Genomic DNA, 20,563 nt, shown 5'->3' on the forward strand with positions numbered 1-20,563 from the left:
TTCAGTATTAGTAGATTTAGATTAGCAATCTATTCACATTCTGCACTGTTCACAATTTGTAAATAAAGTCCTAGTCATTTTGTAACTTCATCATTTCATATCCATGACAATCTTTTTGTCCAACAAGGTCTGGCCTTATACAGTAGATCAAAGTGTGGCAGTTTTCTGTGTGTTTCCTTTAGACTAGTCTTGTAGTCTGTTACACATTGTTAAACATTGTTTAAACGTCAATAAAAGGGCAGAAAATGTTTGGCCCTTGGACACAGATGGATTTTACTGTGTGGCCCCAGAGCAATGTTAAGTTGAGCAGCCCTGGTGTAGAGGGAAAAAAGTAGTATAGTAGATCCCTGGGGACTCCAGTCAACAAAGTATACAGGGTTTAAGTGGTTCAACCCATGAGAGTTCACCCTCTCTCCTCTCGGTCTGTCTGTTCTCTCTCTTTCAACACATTGAGTATCATAACTAACGTGGTATATTTAGCTGGCAGATTGGCTGGCAGATCTGCAGTCTTAACGGGCCAGCAAGCAAAAGCTCCTCCATGAATAACCCTTTTGATTTTTACCTCCCTGACGTGAAGTTGCATTGTGAACATGGTTGCTTTTTGTTGTTTTCCTTTTAACTGGCATCTGACAGTACACCGTGCCTCTATCCACCTTGTGCTTATCTCCTCACAAGACTATCTGGCTCAGCATACTGTACATGCATCTTATGCCTTCCATACTCTGTGTGTGTGTGTGTGTGTGTGTGTGTGTGTGTGTGTGTGTGTGTGTGTGTGTGTGTGTGTGTGTGTGTGTGTGTGTGTGTGTGTGTGTACACACACACACACACACCCTCTAGAGACCTAGAGGGTCTTGGAGGTGCGTGTGAGATAAAAAGGGTCTATCTCCCTCCAAAATCAAGCGTTTATTGCATGAGAGCACACACTCTGGTTATCACAGGTCCGCACAGATATTCCACCATGCAGATTTTTACAGTGTTCCCAAGCACACTTTCCTCTGTGTGAATATGTCTGAGTCAAGGATATAAGACCATATTCTCTCTTAAGAATTGAATTACAATTATTTAAGAAATCTTTCTGCTCCTCAGCAACCCCCCACCTTCTCCTTTCTCTCCACATCTCACGTCTGATAAAGTGGAAAGATATTTTGAGGGGGGGAATGTTTTAAAAGAGAAATAAATTACACATTAAAAGGAGTTCACCCAAATAATTACTTGTTTTCTATCAATTACACACCCCATGAAGCATTGAATTCATGGAGATGTTTTTGTTTTTGTCGCATTCCTAAGCCAATAATTTGATGAATATTTTGAGAAAGATGCCAATGTATCCGGTAGGAGACTCAAAGGAGTCGCTTTGAGTCTCCTACCGGAAATACAAGTCATCAAATTATTGGCTTAGGAATGCGACAAAAACAAAAAAATCCCCATGAATTCAATGGGGTCATGGGGTGTGAACTACTATTTTAAAGTGCTGAGAGTCAATTTAACTCTTAAGTTAAGTTTTGTCAGTGTATTGTGCCATGCTTGCAGCCTTTTGGACAGGCATACATGTAGGTGTCACTACATAACCACTGGATGGAAGTAGAGAGCACAGAGTGATACGAATCAGAGTTTACCTCCCAAAACAAGAAAAATGTCTCCATCTACTGGCTGAAAACTGATGAAAAATAATCCAAATCAAACTACCTTTAAAAAGAGCACATGTTGAAATTGTTACATACTGTACATGTTTGCCAAACATTGCTCAATACAAATATTTTAAATAATCCAAAGCACAGTTCAACGTCCGGGTCTTCCTCGGGTACCTGATGAAGATCTGGACAGTCAAAATGTTGTTGTTTATCTTTAATAATGTTTTGTGGGCGCTTTGAGAGTGGTGTGCGGATACTTTCTGTGCTTTCTAAACAATCCAAAGTAAACAGAGGTGACAATATAGACCTTTAGATAGTTTGTGCTGTCTTGTTGTGATGCTTTGATGTATTAACTCCTAGTTGCTTATACTCTTAACCTCCTATATTCTTCGAGTAAGTGTGACTATTGTCTTCATCCTATTATCACTGCATCAAAATCTAGCGTTTATGGTTAATGTAACTCACGTAAAATTGCTCAAGATATAAAGCTGAAGATTGTTACTTAATGTGAGCCACCCAGTTGGATAATAGATGCATTGTGCATGCTTGTCTCTAAATCTTTTTTACCTTTCTCTACTGAACTAGGGTCAACCAGGGCCTCTTGGACCCCAGGGCCCCAATGGGCCACCAGGCAGACCAGGGGAGTATGGCATCCATGGACCTAAAGGAGAGAAAGGTGACCGTGGCAGGACAGGGATCATGGGTCCCAAAGGAGCAGTGGTGAGAAATGATCATCTGTTGTTTTCAATATATAATATAGCTCCACCTTGTAAAATCCTGCGTATTAATTTAACTGAGAGTGCACGAATGTAACCAAATGGACATTTGTTATTTGTTATTACAAGTAGATAGATTAACACATTTTACTGTGTATGGACACTTCTGCTTTGCTTAATTTATCATTCCTGTCTCACTACAGGGAATGACAGGTGTTCCTGGTTTCGGTGGATTAGATGGCATCCCTGTAAGTATGTCCAACCAGTGAGCTGACAATAAAAAGTGACTGGATCAATGCGTGTGTGGTACAACACGGCTACGGTCTACTCTGACTGTGATGTTATAACATTTTCTCTACAGGGCCACCCAGGACAGGCTGGGCCCCGGGGGAGGCCAGGAGCAGACGGCTGCAATGGCACACATGGAGATTCGGGGCTGGCAGGGCAGCCAGGATACGATGGCTTACCTGGCATTCCTGTACGCATGGCTCTCTCATGTAAAACATGTTGGCATGGTGTTATTGACAAGTGACATTAATTAAACTCTTCATGTGTCTTCTCCCTCCACGCTCGCTCGCTCGCTCTCTCTCTCTCTCTTTCTCAGGGCCATTCAGGCAGGAAGGGACAGAAGGGAGATTCTCTGGAGCTCAGTGTGTTCATGAAGCGTTTCAGGGTGAGGATACACTGTTCTGAACAACCTCTGAGGTCACACAATGACATCTGTGAATTGACAATAAATATCACTGTCAGATGCCTCTGTGTTCAACTCCTCTCTCTTTCTCGTTTCTCTCCAGGGAGATCAAGGATTGCCTGGCTACCCTGGCATATACGTAAGTGTGAACATGCCCTCTTTGGTTGATCAAATTGTCATCAAAACATTTTTCTTGATACTACTGATATGGTTAGATCACTGCTGAAATTTGACAGAATATGTCTCATGTCGAGTGTGACCCTGTAACTCAAGACTAACTAGAATTATGCATGAGGGCATAATTTGACCATTATCTTTTCACAGGAGTGTCCTGGCCAGTAAAGGCAGCAACAAATAAAACTCATATTTATACACATGACACAACACAGTCAAATAACGTACTGAATTCAAAGTTAAGATGACTGAAATTGAAGTAGAAAAATATAATCAACAAAACCGCAAAACAAAACCATAATCATTCAACCATGAACCAGAACCGTATAGTATAAATTGTTGAATGCACTGCACTGACTCACCTGAGTGCAAAGGCTAGCTACAACATTGTGCGTAAAGCTTAAATAAGGCTTTAACTTTCAAACATATTCTGTTTTACTTTCCTATTTTGCATTATTATTTTATTGTATTTCCAGGGACCACAAGGTGGCCCAGGATGGGCAGGTAACAGAGGCATTCCAGGACCAAGGGTAAGCATGTGTGCATTTTTTGTATGTCTTTGAGAGTCATTTTAAATTCACTTGATACTAGCTCCTCATCTACTATGAATCATACTGCAAAATCTTTTCTGTCTCATCTAACAGGGACCCCCAGGTTCTCGCGGTCCCCCTGGACCAAAGGTCAGGTGACAACAATGAAATGCGCATATGTCTTTGTAGACAAACGTTTTCTAGAAGCCAAAGTGACTTGTGCTGAAGATGAACCATCCATCCATTTGAAACTGTTGTCTTCCTTCAACAGGGCACCATGACTTTAGTGCTGAAGGGCGTCAAGGGAGATTCGGTGAGTGACCAAATTTTCTTTTGCTTTATTTAGATTAGGTTTTATTTAGATTTAGGTTTGCACACAGACATGAAACTACTACTAGTAGTAGTAGTAGTAGTAGTAGGCCTAGTAGTTGTTTATTTCAGTCCATTTAACAAAACATGAATAGATACAGTTGAGGCTACCCATTTGAGGTATCCAGCGATACATCCAGGACCCAGGAGGAGGTGTAAAAGGAGAAGACATGCCACGCCATCTATGGACCTCGCTCACTGGAGTCGGGCGCTTCAAGTCTTCTATGAAGAAGTGGGGCCTAACGGACAGTGCGGCATGCAAGTGTGGCGAGCCTGAACAGACTGCCGAGCACATTATCACCGGCTGCCCCCTATACAGCCCACCCTCAGAAGCTGGTCTTTTCGACTTAGGACCAGAGACGAGGGCGTGGCTGCAGGACACTGAGTTGGCCATCTGATGATATACGAAAGAAGAAGAAGAAGGCTACAAAGTATATGAGCAGAAAGGAGGAGGGATCATTCACCAAATTTCTCCAAGTTGAATCAAACCAGGGCTGTTGTGATTATGTGTTGACGCATGTTAGTAGAGCTTTCTATTAGCTTGCTTGGATTGCTATGAGTTGAAGACATTTCTGTGCCAAAGTTCTTTGCTATTCTGTTTGCAACCTCTGACTCCCAGTCAGATCAAGTGATATGTTTTGTAATTTTGTATTTATCCTGTACTGTGCACAATGCCCTCATGCTGTGACTGATTCCGATTGCATTTCCATCTATGGCCACAGGGTGATGCTGGAGAGCCTGGTCTACCAGGGAATACAACATTTCCTCACACATTACCTGATGGAGAGTATCACCAGGTCAGTACAGCCACAAACTATTACTATACATCAAAGTGCTCGCTACTGTTTGGGTGAAAACTCAAGAAGGACAATGTATTTTAATATGCAATAATAAAGATTAACCACAATATTTACACATTTCCTTATTTCAGGGGGTAAGAGGAGAGACGGGACAGAAAGGAGAAAAGGGTGAATGGGTAAATGATCAGTCAGGCACACCACGCACGCACGCACGCACGCACGCACGCACGCACGCACGCACGCACGCACGCACGCACAGACACACACACAGCACACACGCGTGTACCAAGTCATTCCTCTTCTAAAAGTGTATTAACCTCTCTCTTCAGGCTGACAACAAGGGGGAAACTGGTGTGATGGGATTTTCAGGGCCACGGGTGAGCACAAGCACATTTCGTCACATCACAACATGTTGTGAGCTTGTAGATCTGCTATTTTGGCTATTGTTGCCAATGTTTTATTTTATTTTTTTACAATATTTGAAATATTTTGAAAACCTTTCAAAATGATCACTAGCCTAAAATAGGGAAACCAGATTGAAATGTGTTATTAATATCTTAATAAATCTGTTTGGACAGGGTCCACCTGGTCGAGATGGATCGAATGGACCAAGGGTATGCTTTCATTAAAAACTTTAGCGTGACTACTCTGACATCTGGAAATAAGTATTACTAATAATTATGGATCACTCTGCAATATTCATCTGCAATATTTAATGTATTCTAATTGTATATGTGCAAGTATTTAATCTCTCTTAATCTCTATGCATGTCTGTCTGTCTTATGTACATTTTCAGGGGGACCCTGGCGAGCAAGGGCAAGGTGGCAGAGATGGCCCAAAGGTGACCATGCAGTGCAGGCCATGCATCATATCTGCATGATTATTTATGATGCTGGTTATTAATGATGCATCTAAACTGTGTTATCCCAGCTCTCTGAATAGTGCCATTCAGGGAGGTTCATTGACAAGTCAAGGAAGGACTGATAGGATGTTTGTGTTTCAGGGGACTAGAGGTGATCCTGGAGAGTTGATATCATCTGGACAGAATTCCTGGCCTTGGTGGTCTCAGAAAGGTGATAATGATAACAGAATAATAAATCGGTCCATTTTGTATACATTGTATGATACTACAATTACAGTAACTGTCTGGCTTAATATCATATAGCTTTTTGGGTATTGTTTTATTTAACTTTCCTGCAACTCTTACTGTAACACCTCATTCCCAACAGTAAAATCATTACCTGTGCAAAATAACCTATAACATTGAAAATGATTGTGCTGCCACTTGCTATCTGTCTAGTACTGTACAGATCCATGGTATAAGGGCAGAATAATGATAGTCAATCGCTGTCACCAAATCCCCAAACAATGTCACCAAATGCATAGCACCTTCTGATCATTGTGTAAACACTCAAAATGCAAAGTATGCGCGTATCTTTTAAAGTAGCGCTGCAGTCCTGTGTTGTAATCGGTTGCTAATTAGTTGCAGGTGTCCGTGATACATACGGACAAACAGACCGACACACAGACAGACAGACAGACAGTCAGTCAGTCAGACAAAAACACAAAGTTACTCAAAGAGCACCGCTTTAAAAAAATCCTGGACACACTGCTGCACAACCAATCGCCACTCTGGGGACAAACAGTATTGACAAGTTCTACTTGACTCTCATTTGGCATCCATTCTTTCCTCCCTGCCTACCTGTTCTCTGTGTGCCCCTCTCCCTCCTGCCCCAGGCCTTGGTGCAGGATATACTGTATGCTATTCCCTCCTGCCCCACCGCCCGGCACTCAGACACCAGTTGCACGGCCCCGATTGACATTATGCTCCATTTTTACACAGAAACAGTGCATTGGAACCCTTAGCATTTATGTTATGTATGTGAATAGTGTGTTCACAATTTGCACCTGTGGGGTGGAATTGACAATATGGGTTCTACATTCACACTACATCACACTCTTCAATTGTGTGAAGGGAATTTACTCACTCCAATAACCAATCATGCTGACCTTATCTTCTGTACAAACACAACGCTCATTGTACACAATATTTTTACCTAATGGACAACTGCTGTAGCTACTGTATGAGGATTTACAACGAGGCACAGGATGGTCGCTCTGTCCGGCCAACTGTCAAATAACTCTGAGTAATACCTGTACAAATCTGCGTGGCCACTGACTCTGACATTCTAGTATGAAGGCTGCATCGTAATCACCGGTGTTCCTCTCTTAGTAACACTGTAGGGTGCGGTATTTGTACTGATTACACTGTTGACACAGTACGATATCAGGATTTTCTGTGATGTCATAATGACACTGTGATTGTGTGCGGATTATTTGCTCACGTCTTTGCCTAAGCTTGGTGTGGGACCATAGAGGTATAATATAACTAGAGGGCGGATTGCCCCGCCCCCAGCTATCATTTCAATGAATGTGCTCAGTGGCGTTTTGAAGCACCCGGAAGTAAGCATAGGAACCAATATGGAACCAATATGAACCAATGGAATGGATCCATTGGTCGTGACGCGTCATGAGCATGCGCACAAAACGGGTGACGCATGCGCAGTAGCATTTAAGTGTATTCTCAGATTTGACCACCAGGCTTGGCCGCTTCAATGTTCTACCGTAGTTCTGGGGGCTTGGGTGGGACACTGTATGGTTTATGGTCACTATGGTTTACCGTTTGCTTACGTATTTGATTGTGCTTTGGGCGGGATACTGTGAGGACTTGTATTTTTGTTCTGCACTGTGCAGGCTATTGTACAGGTGTACGTGTATATACTATTGTAGACTGTTGTTCATTATTGATTGTGTTTTTGTGACGGTATTCTTCGCTTGGCCCATAGTTCCCTTTGTATCGCTACTGTACCCTTGCTGTACCCTACAGTACTTTTATCACTCTGTATCTCACTCAGTAACTTAACTGCTATGCTGCCTCGGGCGACTGAATTTTACCCACAGGATCAATACAGACCTATCTATCTAACTGTGTCAATGCAAATGGGAAATACAAATGTGAAAACATTGAGAATTGAAATAGTGTATTGGCCAATTGCCTTAATGGTGTGGGCGTTTGAGGCACTGTTGAGTGAGCTTTGAGTTTCAAGAAATGCATCTAAGCAACTGAACTGTAATTATTTTTTGTCTGTATTGTCTGTTGCACTAATGCCTCTTTGGGTGAATTTTGGTTTGGTTGACTGATGTAGGTGTAGGTCCTCCTGGACCTCCTGGAGAGCGAGGTCTACAAGGGGCGCCTGGCACAGTGGGAGACAAAGGTATCCGTGGCCCCCCAGGTCGCACTCCCAGCGATGATCAGCAGCAAATAGGTCAGTAAATTAAGTCATAGAGCTATGATTATAACCCAACATTACAGTATTGACTTAACATTACATTAGTCAATACGTTTGCATTTAGTGTTCCATGTATTGAGGCAATATTACAAAGTTCTGTCTTTGGCACAGGATGGGACTTTTTTGGACCATTTGGCTTTAAAGGAGAGGAAGGAGATAAGGGCCCACAAGGAGAGCCTGGATTCCCTGCTAGAATACCCGGACCTCCAGGCTTGGATGGCAGGCCAGGAGAAAGGGGTCCTCCAGGGCCTATAGGTTTATGTGAGTGAGTGAGTGAGTGAGTGAGTGAGCGAGCGAGCGAGCGAGTGAGTGAGTGAGCGAACAAGTGAGTGAGCTGGTGAGTGAGTGAGTGAGCGAACAAGTGAGTGAGCTGGTGAGTGAGTGAGAGAGTGTGCGTGCATGTGCGCGCGTGTACTAGGATACATGAGTGGCAACAGTTGAACCGGTTTGCGTGTGTTTGTTTCCATACTGTCAGTTTCTCTTTCTCTGTTTTCATGATGTCCATCATTCTGCATGTGTACAGTGGAAGAAGCCTTCAAGGGTGATGCGGGCCAGAGAGGAAGACCAGGCAATGCTGGCCATAAAGGAGACAAAGGTACTAAAGGCATACTGTGCAATCTTAAATTGGATTGAATGTTTATAGGGGATGTTAATTGCCAATCCCCATGGACCCTAAATGACTGCACTTAAATAAAGTGGAATTCTCTATATAAATTACAACTACAGCTAAACTCAATATCATCTTTATTGTCACATCACAAGTTTACAGGTGTCAATACATGGGTGTAAAGCAGTGTTGTTTTTGGCAGGCATTTTAGATTTAGTCTTAGTCTTAGTCTTTTGGACGAAATGCTTGTTAGTTTTACTCACATTTTAGTCATTTCTATCCTTGATATTTTTAGTATAGTTTTAGTCGACGAAAACTCAAATGGTTTTAGTCTAGTTCTAGTCGACGAAAACTCAAATAGTTTTAGTCTAGTTTTAGTCATTGGTTTTAGTCAAACAAATGAAATAAAATAAAATAATGTATTTAAATTAATTCTATTAGGTCAATATAGATATTGTATTTAAGATATGACTGCTAACAGTATTATCATAAAATATATCCCATTTTAGGGGATAACACAATAGGATACAACGTGTGTTACAACACATACTGTAATTCATACAAAATACTGCATGTTCAGAAAATAGAATAGCCTAGATGAGGTCCTCATTCTCAATCTTTTTTTTTGTACCAGTACCACCCAGAAGATATTTGTCTCTCCAAGTACCACCATTATGACTGATGTTAAAATACAGTAGCGTACACCTGCCCCATCCTACTCATATGCACAATTCACACAGGAGGCAAATGTATTCCTACAAAAAATGATGTATTTTTGACAGTTGTGTACATTATGGTAGCACTAAACTGGCAACATGCAGTTGTCACACAACCCACAGACAGTCAGAAAGAGACAGGAAGCAAGAGATCACACACACACACACACACACAGACAGACAGACAGACAGACAGACAGACAGACAGACAGACAGACAGACAGACAGACAGACACAGACACACACACACACACACACACACACACACACACACACACACACACACACACACACACACACACACAGTCCTGTGTGTGTTCTCAAAAAACAAACAAAAGAAAAACGTCTTAATAGCTTAATAACCACATGGTACCCTCTTTCTAAGCAATGGAAAAATGATAATGTACATATACTGTACTGTACATAGTGTATGTAAGAACTAGGTATATTAAGTTACTGTAATGTTGAGTTCCAAGGATCCAGCCAAAAAAAGCCTGCAGGTTTTACTCATAACAATCCATAGCCTTGATACAAGACTGACCGATGAACGTCTTGATGCAAGGCTAAACAATCCATTGCACACTGATAAGAACCAGTGTGCGCGCAACCAGTATGCGCCCAATGAAAGCCATTCTATCAGGTCTCGCTAGGACGCGCCTCACAAGCCAACACACAAGAGGGGGTTGGGGTGTGCTGAAACCAGCGCACCCCGAAACATCAAGTTGAGAATTGATTGCGTGAAACAATCACCTGTGCGTCCAGTCTCTCAATGTTAGTAAACAAATAATTGGTCAATTACATTAGCTTAAACAAGCCAGCTTTAGCCTGAAGCTAGCGTCAGGTGTTATGGAAAACTTTTAGGAAGTAGGAAAAACATTACCACGGGCCAATTATCGAGTAACATCGACTTATTATGTCAGTAAATGGACTGCCGTTAGCTTACCGTTGCAAACATAGTAGCGTGGCACGCCTTCTCCCTCTCCCGTTGGGTGCATTGGTTTCCTTCCAGATGGATTGTAAAGTAGTATGTATGTCCATAATATATCCATTCTTCTTTTCAGACCACCTAACCCATTAAAACCTAATAACATGCCCACTATCATAACTTAAGGCAGCTAGGCAACTCGCGTCTTCACTTCATAACAACAACAACTACACGTGAATGAAGCCGGTATCGGTGTTGCCAGATTCTGTGAAAGAAACAAGCAACCAGGTCTAGGAAAACAAGCCCAAAAGAAGCGACTGTGGGCCACATGAGCACTTACAACTTAGTACTTAAACCTATCGTATACATCGGTTATTTGAAAATAGCAGATCTACAAGCTCACAACGTGTCGCATCAAGAGCGACACATTGTGAGCTTGTAGATCTGCTATTTTCAAATAAAGTTCTTGGTGGAAACTTTAGCCTTCAACAATGAACTATATCATTTTAAGTTCTCCAAGGATATGTGGCTGACGTGTGTGTGTGTGTGTGTGTGTGTGTGTGTGTGTGTGTGTGTGTGTGTGTGTGTGTGTGTTTCCTGTGCTCCTCAGGTGATCATGGGTTGTGTAACTGCACTGTCATAAACACTGCACCAGGCCCAGGTGGTCGACTTGGCGACCGCGGTGACTATGGGATGGCTGGAGAGGATGGTCAGCAGGGGGACCTGGGAGAGGCGGGACCCCAAGGTGTCTATGGATTACCTGTAAGCAAAACAACAGTATAATACCTTGTGACGCTAGGCTTTTCTCAGTACCACTACCTGCAGGAAGCCTGGTTTTTCTATTTACTGTTCAGTACTCACATCCGGATTACAGCCCACCTACTGCTGTCTGTGTATATGTGTATATATATGTATATATATATATATATATATATATATATATATATATATATATATATATATATATATATATATATATATATATATGAATATTATAAATCCTTTTTTTGAGTGGTCTTATGTAATATGTAATATCGTAATATTTTGGGATACTGGATTGCACTTTATGCACACATAAATATATATATATATATATATATATATATATATATATATATATATATATATATATATATATATATATATATATATATATATATAATATATATATATTTATGTGTGCATAAAGTGCAATCCAGTATCCCAAAATATTACGATATTACATATTACATAAGACCACTCAAAAAAAGGATTTATAATATTCATTATTATTACCATCCCATAGTTTTTTTTTAAATTTAAACTCATGTTTTCATGTACCATAAATAGCAGGTCTCCAAGCCTTTTGGAACATTTCACCACTGTATAACGAAGTATAAATCAGGCTTTCTGTTGTTTTTGTGACTTCGTTATTTAACTTTTTTTGGGACCCCATTCTATCTGTTGCAGGGATTTCCTGGTCCCAGTGGTTTGCCAGGTCCAAAGGGGCGAAAAGGCGAGTTATCTGAGGCTACAGATAAAGGTATGGTACAAACTCTTGCTTGGGATTGTTCAGATAAAGTAGCAGGGTGTAGATGTAAATTAATACAATGCTAAATGTAGGATATGGGGGGGATTACATCTCCATGCTGGCCTTGGAATGACTCAGGATCCCCCCAGTCTGAAGTAGGCCCGGGAATGGGAAGTCTGGGATTCTCTGCTGGAACTGTTACCTCTGTGACCTGACTCCGTCCGGATAAGCGGATGGATGGATGGATGGATGGATGGACCTGTGTGTGTGTGTGTGTGTGTGTGTGTGTGTGTGTGTGTGTGTGTGTGTGTGTGTGTGTGTGTGTGTGTGTGTGTGTGTGTGTGTGTGTGTGTGCGTGCGTGCGTGCGTGCGTGCGTGCGTGCGTGCGTGCGTGCGTGCGTGCGTGCGCGTGTACATATTTATATGTTTATATGAATTCATACTGTATGTTTGCATGTGTATGTATTATCAGTGTGCATGTCATCTCCGCAGGATACCCCGGTGAAGAGGGGAATCCTGGTGAACTCGGTCGGCCAGGGGTGCAGGGGCTTCCAGGCCGAAGTGGTATCCCTGGACTCCTTGGTAGTCGGGGCCCTACTGTGAGTATGCCGGTCCTTGTGTAAATCACGTTAAGGGTACCATCAGCTAGATACTGACTGCACTGACTCATGTCAACAGGGGGAAGGCCCGGTAGGAGGGCGTGGCGACACAGGTCCCTCTGGTTACGCTGGCCCGCCGGGCGTAGCCGGGCAGAGGGGAGACCCCGGCAGAGCTCTTGGAGCCGCTAAAGGTTCACCAGGTTTACAAGGTGATGATGGCGTACCAGGCTATGACGGCTTGGCAGGAACACCCGGAAGCCCAGGTGAGAAGGATCTGACCACCTCATTCCCCACATTTCTTTCACATGCTGTACATTCTCTGTCCTTATAATTATCCTATTTCTTCTTCTATTGACTCCCCAAAATGTTCACCTCTCTTCTGCAGTCTTTCATTACCCCTGTTTTTGGCTAATCATATTGACACAGCAGCCATTTTACTCTTACGGGGAGTCTTTGTGTACTGAATTTGAATTCAACCGTAGCAACCTGTGATTTGAAGGATGCAGTATAATAAATAGATCAGTGTTTGCCAGCCATTTGTGCCGATGCATAGCTGCATAGCTCAAGCCAGCCATGACAGAGCTTGTTTGAGTTAATGCTTATGCTTTTTATTAACTCATGTCTCAAATGCCCCCCTCTCTCTCTCTCTCTCTCTCTCTCTCTCTCTCTCTAGGAGAAGAAGGCTGTAATCCTAGCCAAAGAGGAGATGGAGGACAGTGGGATGTAACAGGTAGCTGGAACATTTTTGATTGTCTTTGCTGTCTTGTCTCCCTCATTATTTTATGCATAATTATAATGCTATCCTCTTATGAACCAATAATACATGCAAATGGTTAAAAACAGCAGTGAAAATGGGTGGATGGCATTCATTCGTAAGTGAAAAAAGAGAAGAAAAGAAAAGAAAAAAAGAAATGTATGCCACATTGACAATATCTTCTTTTACCAGCAGATGGCAATCGAGAGCATGAAACGGATCACAATAAATGTCTATGAGACTCTACAAAATCAGCTTATAAATAAGTTATACATTTGTTTTAGCCGTGGGGGTCTGTCTATGTGTCTGGAGCTTATCTCGCAAATCGCTGGACCAATCAGTGCCAGTGTTGTGCACACTGCCAGTAGGCAACAGACGTGCCTCCACAAATATTATAATTTTTCTTTCATTTTTTTATGCATTTTGAAATACTGCATGTCCGTTAGGAATGCATGCCCCTCATGTGATGCAATAGCTGTTGTCAGAGTTCTTACTTGCAATAGCCATTATCATAGTACTTCAAGGCCAGCCTATGCCATCAGTATTTCTTAGAGGCCATATTGACGACATCAGAGATCTGCATATATGGGTAGACATATACAGAGATTTGTGGACTTATAGATTTCGGTTCTGGACAACCGCTGATCTGACTGTCTCCCCATAGTGTATATGATTTTTTCCGTTTTATTCATAAAATAACTAACCAGTCAATATCACACAGTCTCAATGCTAATTAAAATTGTTGTGGAGGTGAGGGTGCTCTCGTAGAACAGGGTGCTGCAGCTGCTTTCAGTAGAATGGAAGTCAGCAGGGGCGCTGGCATGGAAAATTACATAGGGGGACATTAATGTGGGCGCGGCCAGGCGGTGACGTCAGGAAGTCCACTGTCAGATTAGAGAGCTCCAGACTAGACTAGTGTACAAAATAATGTAACCAAATGGACTCCTCTGTGTTTAATTAACTATACAATAAGCATTTGTGTTATGTGTAATGTGTTGTTAGAAGACAATTGTAAACATCTCTCTGGATAAAGACCACATTGTAAATGTAGGAAAGTCTTTCTATTTAAGGGAAAATTGCTATTACAGATATCTAATCTTCAATGCACAATATTGACTCTCATCAATTAATATTCACATTTAGATATTCTGTTCAATTGATTGATTTGTTTTTTATTGACATTTGACAAAAAAAAGCATACACATGGCCGTATATTTTTACATATCTGATGTGATGACAGAATTATCTGTCATCAATTGTTAGGTATAATTGTGTCTCTGAGGGTTTGTTAAGATTTTTTTTTTTGCAGATAAGCTCTTGACTTTAACTTTAATGTTAGGAGCTTGTCGTCGGCTATTTTCCCCTCACGGGTCTTGGGTCCCCCCACCTCGCGGTCCCCCCACTTCGCGATGGGGCGACTGGACGGAATCATAGGGGGACCAAATGTCTTTTAATTAAACAGGTGACGGTGCCACTGGAAGTCAGTGACGGTGGCATGTCTTGTTGTCCACTTACCAAGTGGCCATGGTGATGTTTGACCTAAGGAGTACATTTTTTGTTATGTTTAATCAGGTGAATGTGATGGTGTTCCAGGACCTCCAGGGTCACCTGGACCTCCGGGAATCGCTGGATTAGAGGGTTTCTCAGGTAACATGACAAGGAAAAAGTGGTGAATGCTGTTATCATTATTATTTATCATGGTGGAGCAGTTGTTTCGAGTGCTCCATTGCTCGGGCGCCAGTACTGATGCCCTGATAATATTTTGCCATACATCAGGTCTCCCAGGTCAAAAAGGATACCAAGGCATACGCGGGTCAGATGGAGATAAAGGAGAACAAGGAGATACAGGCAATGGAGGCATTCCTGGAAATCGAGGTAAGAAGTGAACGGGAGACGACGTGATATCTATAGGACTATAGCACATAGTGGACAACAAAGCTGATCTTCAATACTGGAATTTTTGCGTAACTAATTTAGAAACTTTTGATATGATCTGTAAGACCACACTCAACACCCTTCGCTTGACCAAGAAACAAACAACAAAAAAACATATGGAAAGCGTCAAACTGAAACTAATTCAGCATTCTCTCACTGACAATCTGATTCCCCTGTATAGGTTTTGTTGGCCCCCGTGGGAACTTGGGTCTTCCTGGCGGCAAAGGTATTGTAGGTAATCCTGGTCTCCCAGGTGTGCATGGCCGGGACGGGACAGAGGGTGAAAAAGGCCAGCATGGGGAAATCTTTGGAGCTTCAACTGGATCTGCCGGTGACCCGGGTCCACCAGGTCTACGGGGGAATAGAGGCTACAGTGGAGATCAAGGAGAGCCAGGCCATCCAGGTTAGTCAAGTTGTCACAAACATACTCACTTTATTGTTGGTGTGACACCAACAAAAAGTACCGTAAACACTGTTGACTGTCATATATAAATCCCACCATTTAAGGATGGAAATTTAGACCTTGAATTAAGAGTTTGAAAACTCTACCCATAGATTCTTGAAGGACCTGTCTATCTCTTCTTCTTTCCCAGGGATGATTGGCATGCCTGGAATGATTGGTGTTAAGGGTGAGGTTGGCCCTCCAGGCCCGCAAGGGGAAGAAGGGAGAACTGGGCCAGCTGGGAAATATGGATACCCTGGCACTCGTGGGAGAGCAGGCTCACCTGGACCACATGGGGCCACTGGACAACCAGGTTAGACTCAAATTGTGTATACACATGTAACCACCTATTTGAACCCTGGGTCTCCCGTATAGTAAATCAGACATCTACCACTCAAATCAAAGGGGAATCCTCTTTTGCCCTGTGAGGTAGTAGGCTTCTGTCACACCTCGGGAAAGCGAATAATACACCTGTGTCTTGTGATGTGACTTTTTTTAACCCGTCCTCCAGGCGTCGTTGGTGAGAGGGGAACTGAAGGAGACCCTGGCCCACCTGGTCCCATAGGATTGAAAGGGACACCAGGGACATTTGGTGATGATGGGCCTCTAGGAGAGCAAGGTCCTCAAGGTGACCCAGGGTTTCCAGGCTCAGCCGGACACCCAGGCCTTCTAGGACTCAAGGGTTGGTACTATGCATACTCAATTCCATAATGGGAAAGTTCATTCATCACAGAATCTGCCTTTAAATCATACTGTATATCTCTTGGGCCATTTGATTACTGAAGTATGCTACAGTCTAATTAAAAATCAGTTCCCATCAAAGTCTTATGCTCCCCAAACTCTCATGTCTTTTCTATCTCAGGGATCAAAGGTTCTCGTGGCATGTCAGGTTTTGAGGGTGGCACGGGCAATGAAGGAACAAAAGGTGCTCCTGGCCTTAAAGGTGTAGATGGGGTTCCTGGACAAGCTGGTGTGAAAGGAGGCTTGGGGAAAACAGGACTAAAGGGTTAGACAACACCTTTGTTTCTACAATTTGCAATTTTTACTCAATTGTTTGGTTTTGAGGCTAGCACATGTATGTGACTCTGCCCCTCTTTTGATCTGGTGTCTTCCAGGTGATCGTGGTCTAAGGGGACCAGCAGGTGAAAAGCCTCGAGTCCCTAGTACCTTTCCTGATGTGATGAAAGGTGCCAAAGGAGAACTCGGAATCTATGGGGAGCATGGTTTCACTGGGCGCAGAGGTATGTAGCCCAGTGATTCTCAAACATTTTCATGTCAATGACCCCCAAATCAATATGTATTTGGCCGTGGACCCCCATCTGAAAATATGTTGTGTCATGGACCCCCATACAAGATTTGTGTTGTTATAAATCTATATATTTTATATGGTTAAAGTGGTTAAACTAATTTACATGTTACATTAACTACTGGGGACCCCCTGGAACCCCTCAAGGACCCCCGGGGGTCCCCGGACACCACTTTGAAGACGTACAACAACTTAAATCACAAGTGTTTTCACGTGTGTCCCATCCTGTTACACCTTACCGTTTCTTCCTCTCTCTCTCCTCTGTAGGAGTTAAGGGTAGCCCTGGTCTTCCGGGACAGCCAGGTTTTCATGGTCATCCCGGTGACCCCAGCCATGACAAGGGGGAGCAAGGTAACTCAGGTGCTGAAGGACTTCCTGGGCCAAAAGGAATGCCTGGACCAACAGGAAACCGTGGAATTAGTGGCTTTATGGGAATGAATGGCTACAAGGTGAGCAGAGACGTAATGTAGACTGCACTTGTTTCGGCAAATTTGTGTAATTAGTATTTTTTTATCCTCTAACACCTCTCTAATTCACAGACATGGACAATGCTTAACTCACACTATTGTTTCAGAGTGGAGAGAAGATAATCTGTATAATTGCTCATTATTGTTCATTTCATTCAGGGGGGAAAGGGTAGTCCTGGTGCCTACGGTCGTTCAGGAGAGTTTGGACGGCAAGGAGTCAAAGGTGCAATGTTGGTTTATGCAACAAAGATGGATATTTCGATACTGGCCAATAGTAAGATGCAGATGTCAATGATAAAGAAAACTAGAATGCTCTTGCTAACTGTGAACATACGTTTACAGGTGTTAAGGGCCAACGAATTGACCTTCCTGGATCTACAGGCCTGAGGGGAGAACTTGGTTTTGACGGGGAGGGAGGTAAGCAATAGTAAAATATATAGTGTGTGTGTATGTATATATGTATGTGTATATATATATAGTGTGTGTGTATATATGTATGTGTGTATATATATATATATATATATATATATATATATATATATATATATATATATATATATATATATATATATATATATATATATATGGCAAAGAAGTCATAACCTTGGACTTTAAGGTTAACATTAAACTGCCACGCTCCTTACAGGTGAGAAAGGATTATCTGGACAGCTTGGGGACAGGGGCAGCTCGGGATTCCATGGTATTGGGGGTATGAAGGGCACTCCTGGTGATCCTGGCACCACAGGATTCCCAGGTATGACACCTTTCAATATCTATCCTCACATTCCATCATCACAGACACACACTGTATTCTTGTAGAATTGTTCTTGACAATAGTATTGTATGCCTCCTTAATTTGCTCCAGGCTCAGATGGGCAAAAGGGAACTCCTGGTACCCAAGGACTGAGGGGCACTCCTGGAAGTTCTGGACATACAGGGACTTCTGGCTCACCCGGTCTTACAGGGGATAGAGGTAAAACTCTTTATATATTTTGATGAAATCAAATAAGAAAGCTCTTACAAAGAAAAGATGGTCACCACTTTGGAGAGCATCGCTACATTGGAGAGGGATTTGGTTGGGTGTATTCATGTAGAAATGGTTACCGTCAGGATACTACAGTAAATTGGCCCTTTCACAGAGACCATATCGTCACTGGTGGGCAGAAACCTTGTAATCATATATATTTGTTATTACAAGTGGAGTTTATGTTTTTCATAAATGAACGCCCTATACTTTTTTGCTTGACAGTGTTGCACAAAGGATAATAGCCAATCTACAAGTGTCACAGCACATTGCAACGTGTTGTGAGCTTGTAGGTTGGCTTTTTGTTATCTATCATACTCATATATCATCTCTCTTTTCTTGGTGTTCAGGTTTTCCTGGCCTGAAAGGTCTCTATGGATTAGATGGACTGAAGGGTCCAAAGGGTGTCACCGGAATCCCAGGTATTCCACAGAATCTCCAGTATACGTATACACAGAAATACTGAATTCTGTCTAGAGCTTGAAGCCTGGTAGAATGTGTACTGTTCTTTACACTCATAAACAGTGATCAGATCATAAATGGGAAAAAAGTGAAGTTGTGATCACAATAATGTGATCAATCAGTAAAGCTTACAACAACAACAACAGAAATTTGAGTGTTGCATGATGCATACTACAGTAGATCCGGAGTGCTGGAAAGTAACTATGTACATTTACTCAAGAACTGTACTTAAGTACAACAGTGAGATACTTTTACTTTACTTCACTACCTTATTCTTCTACTTCACTACATCTCAGAGGCAAATATTGTACTTTTTGCTACATTACAATTACTTGAAAACTTTATTTACTAGTTACTTTGTAGATTTAGATTATTGTGACAATATATGCTTTTATCATACCATTAGCTCTATTTTATACATAGGCTATTTTCTAAAGATTTTGACACATTTTGAAAACTTTTGGGGGGGAAATCCTTGTGCAATGGGACATTCTGCATAATGAGCACTTTTACTTTTAGTACTTAAAGTATATTTTGATGTCAATGCTTTTTTACTTTTAGTCAACTAAAATCTTTAACACAGGACCTTTACTTGTAATAACACAGTATTTCTACATTGTTACTACTTTTACTTAAAGGAGCACTTCACCCATTTCAACCCTATCTTCATAGAGTTGGTCCTCAGTGTGAAATGGGGCCATCTTATAGTGAGCATTAGCTCATCATTATAATGAGCTAATTGCTCATTATAAGATGGCACAATTTCAGTCTACTCACTCTGCGTCTCATTGGTGCGCTATGGACAGTTCAGAAAACTGAATGATAAGGATTGCAAGCTAATAGAAATGACAGCCTTTCTCTTCCTGTTACGTTATCATGCTGAAATAGAAACCATTGTTCTTGCATTAATAAAAAAAACAAAAGGAAAAAAAAGGTTTTGAATAATTTTTGGAACTTACCAAACCTGCCTACCGATGACTCGTAGACAGGTTTCTGAACTGTCCACAGCCCTCCTCTGAGACAACGGCCGAGTACACAGAATACTTTTCTTTTTTTTAAAGATTTCTTTTGGGGATTTTTATGCCTTTATTGATAGTACAGTAGTTTGACAGGAAATGGGGAGAGAGAGATGGGGAGTGACACGCAGCAAAGGCCGTCGGGAACCTCAAACCCGCGTCACGCTGTCAGGATACACTGAACCTAGGTGCCCGGACCGCTGTCGTAGCGGTCTGGGCACATAAGCTCAGTGTAGCCTGACAACTGGCCGAGTACACAGAATCTTGGTACGATCTTATAATGAGAGCATTAGTGAGGACCAATTATATGATAATAAGCTGAAAATAGATGAAGTGGTCTTTTAAGTACTTCTTCCACCACTGGTAGATCCCAGGATATTCTGACAGAGTCCATTGTCATCTGTTTAGGTGTGGACACCTATGGACCGGCCGGAGACTCTGGAGCTAAAGGGGAGAAGGGAGAGGGTGGTGATCCCAATTATGCACCTGGCACATCAGGCACATCAGGTTTTAAAGGCTTCCAGGGACCCCCAGGTTAG

General features: G+C 42.1%; 1 protein-coding gene across 1 annotated transcript in view; it reads left to right on the forward strand.

Annotated features, from left to right (window-relative positions):
- Positions 1–20,563, forward strand: part of col4a2 (collagen, type IV, alpha 2) — a 69,715-nt gene that overhangs the window by 43,102 nt on the left and 6,050 nt on the right. The window contains exons 5-40 of the mRNA XM_084083942.1: positions 2,217–2,351; positions 2,551–2,595; positions 2,709–2,825; positions 2,952–3,020; positions 3,142–3,177; positions 3,689–3,742; positions 3,857–3,892; positions 4,014–4,055; positions 4,834–4,908; positions 5,043–5,087; positions 5,241–5,288; positions 5,490–5,525; positions 5,708–5,752; positions 5,915–5,984; positions 8,118–8,237; positions 8,373–8,522; positions 8,785–8,856; positions 11,120–11,271; positions 11,959–12,031; positions 12,512–12,618; positions 12,698–12,881; positions 13,292–13,348; positions 14,945–15,019; positions 15,149–15,247; positions 15,489–15,710; positions 15,901–16,062; positions 16,261–16,431; positions 16,612–16,755; positions 16,865–16,990; positions 17,323–17,504; positions 17,682–17,745; positions 17,865–17,939; positions 18,169–18,276; positions 18,388–18,495; positions 18,897–18,968; positions 20,433–20,558. Of these exons, the coding sequence (XP_083940068.1) occupies positions 2,217–2,351; positions 2,551–2,595; positions 2,709–2,825; positions 2,952–3,020; positions 3,142–3,177; positions 3,689–3,742; positions 3,857–3,892; positions 4,014–4,055; positions 4,834–4,908; positions 5,043–5,087; positions 5,241–5,288; positions 5,490–5,525; positions 5,708–5,752; positions 5,915–5,984; positions 8,118–8,237; positions 8,373–8,522; positions 8,785–8,856; positions 11,120–11,271; positions 11,959–12,031; positions 12,512–12,618; positions 12,698–12,881; positions 13,292–13,348; positions 14,945–15,019; positions 15,149–15,247; positions 15,489–15,710; positions 15,901–16,062; positions 16,261–16,431; positions 16,612–16,755; positions 16,865–16,990; positions 17,323–17,504; positions 17,682–17,745; positions 17,865–17,939; positions 18,169–18,276; positions 18,388–18,495; positions 18,897–18,968; positions 20,433–20,558 (3,502 nt within the window). The remainder of the gene's footprint in view (positions 1–2,216; positions 2,352–2,550; positions 2,596–2,708; positions 2,826–2,951; positions 3,021–3,141; positions 3,178–3,688; positions 3,743–3,856; positions 3,893–4,013; positions 4,056–4,833; positions 4,909–5,042; positions 5,088–5,240; positions 5,289–5,489; positions 5,526–5,707; positions 5,753–5,914; positions 5,985–8,117; positions 8,238–8,372; positions 8,523–8,784; positions 8,857–11,119; positions 11,272–11,958; positions 12,032–12,511; positions 12,619–12,697; positions 12,882–13,291; positions 13,349–14,944; positions 15,020–15,148; positions 15,248–15,488; positions 15,711–15,900; positions 16,063–16,260; positions 16,432–16,611; positions 16,756–16,864; positions 16,991–17,322; positions 17,505–17,681; positions 17,746–17,864; positions 17,940–18,168; positions 18,277–18,387; positions 18,496–18,896; positions 18,969–20,432; positions 20,559–20,563) is intronic.

This window comes from Gymnoscopelus microlampas (assembly GCF_963454915.1).
Source record: "Gymnoscopelus microlampas genome assembly, chromosome: 17".
NCBI classification, from domain to species: domain Eukaryota; kingdom Metazoa; phylum Chordata; class Actinopteri; order Myctophiformes; family Myctophidae; genus Gymnoscopelus; species Gymnoscopelus microlampas.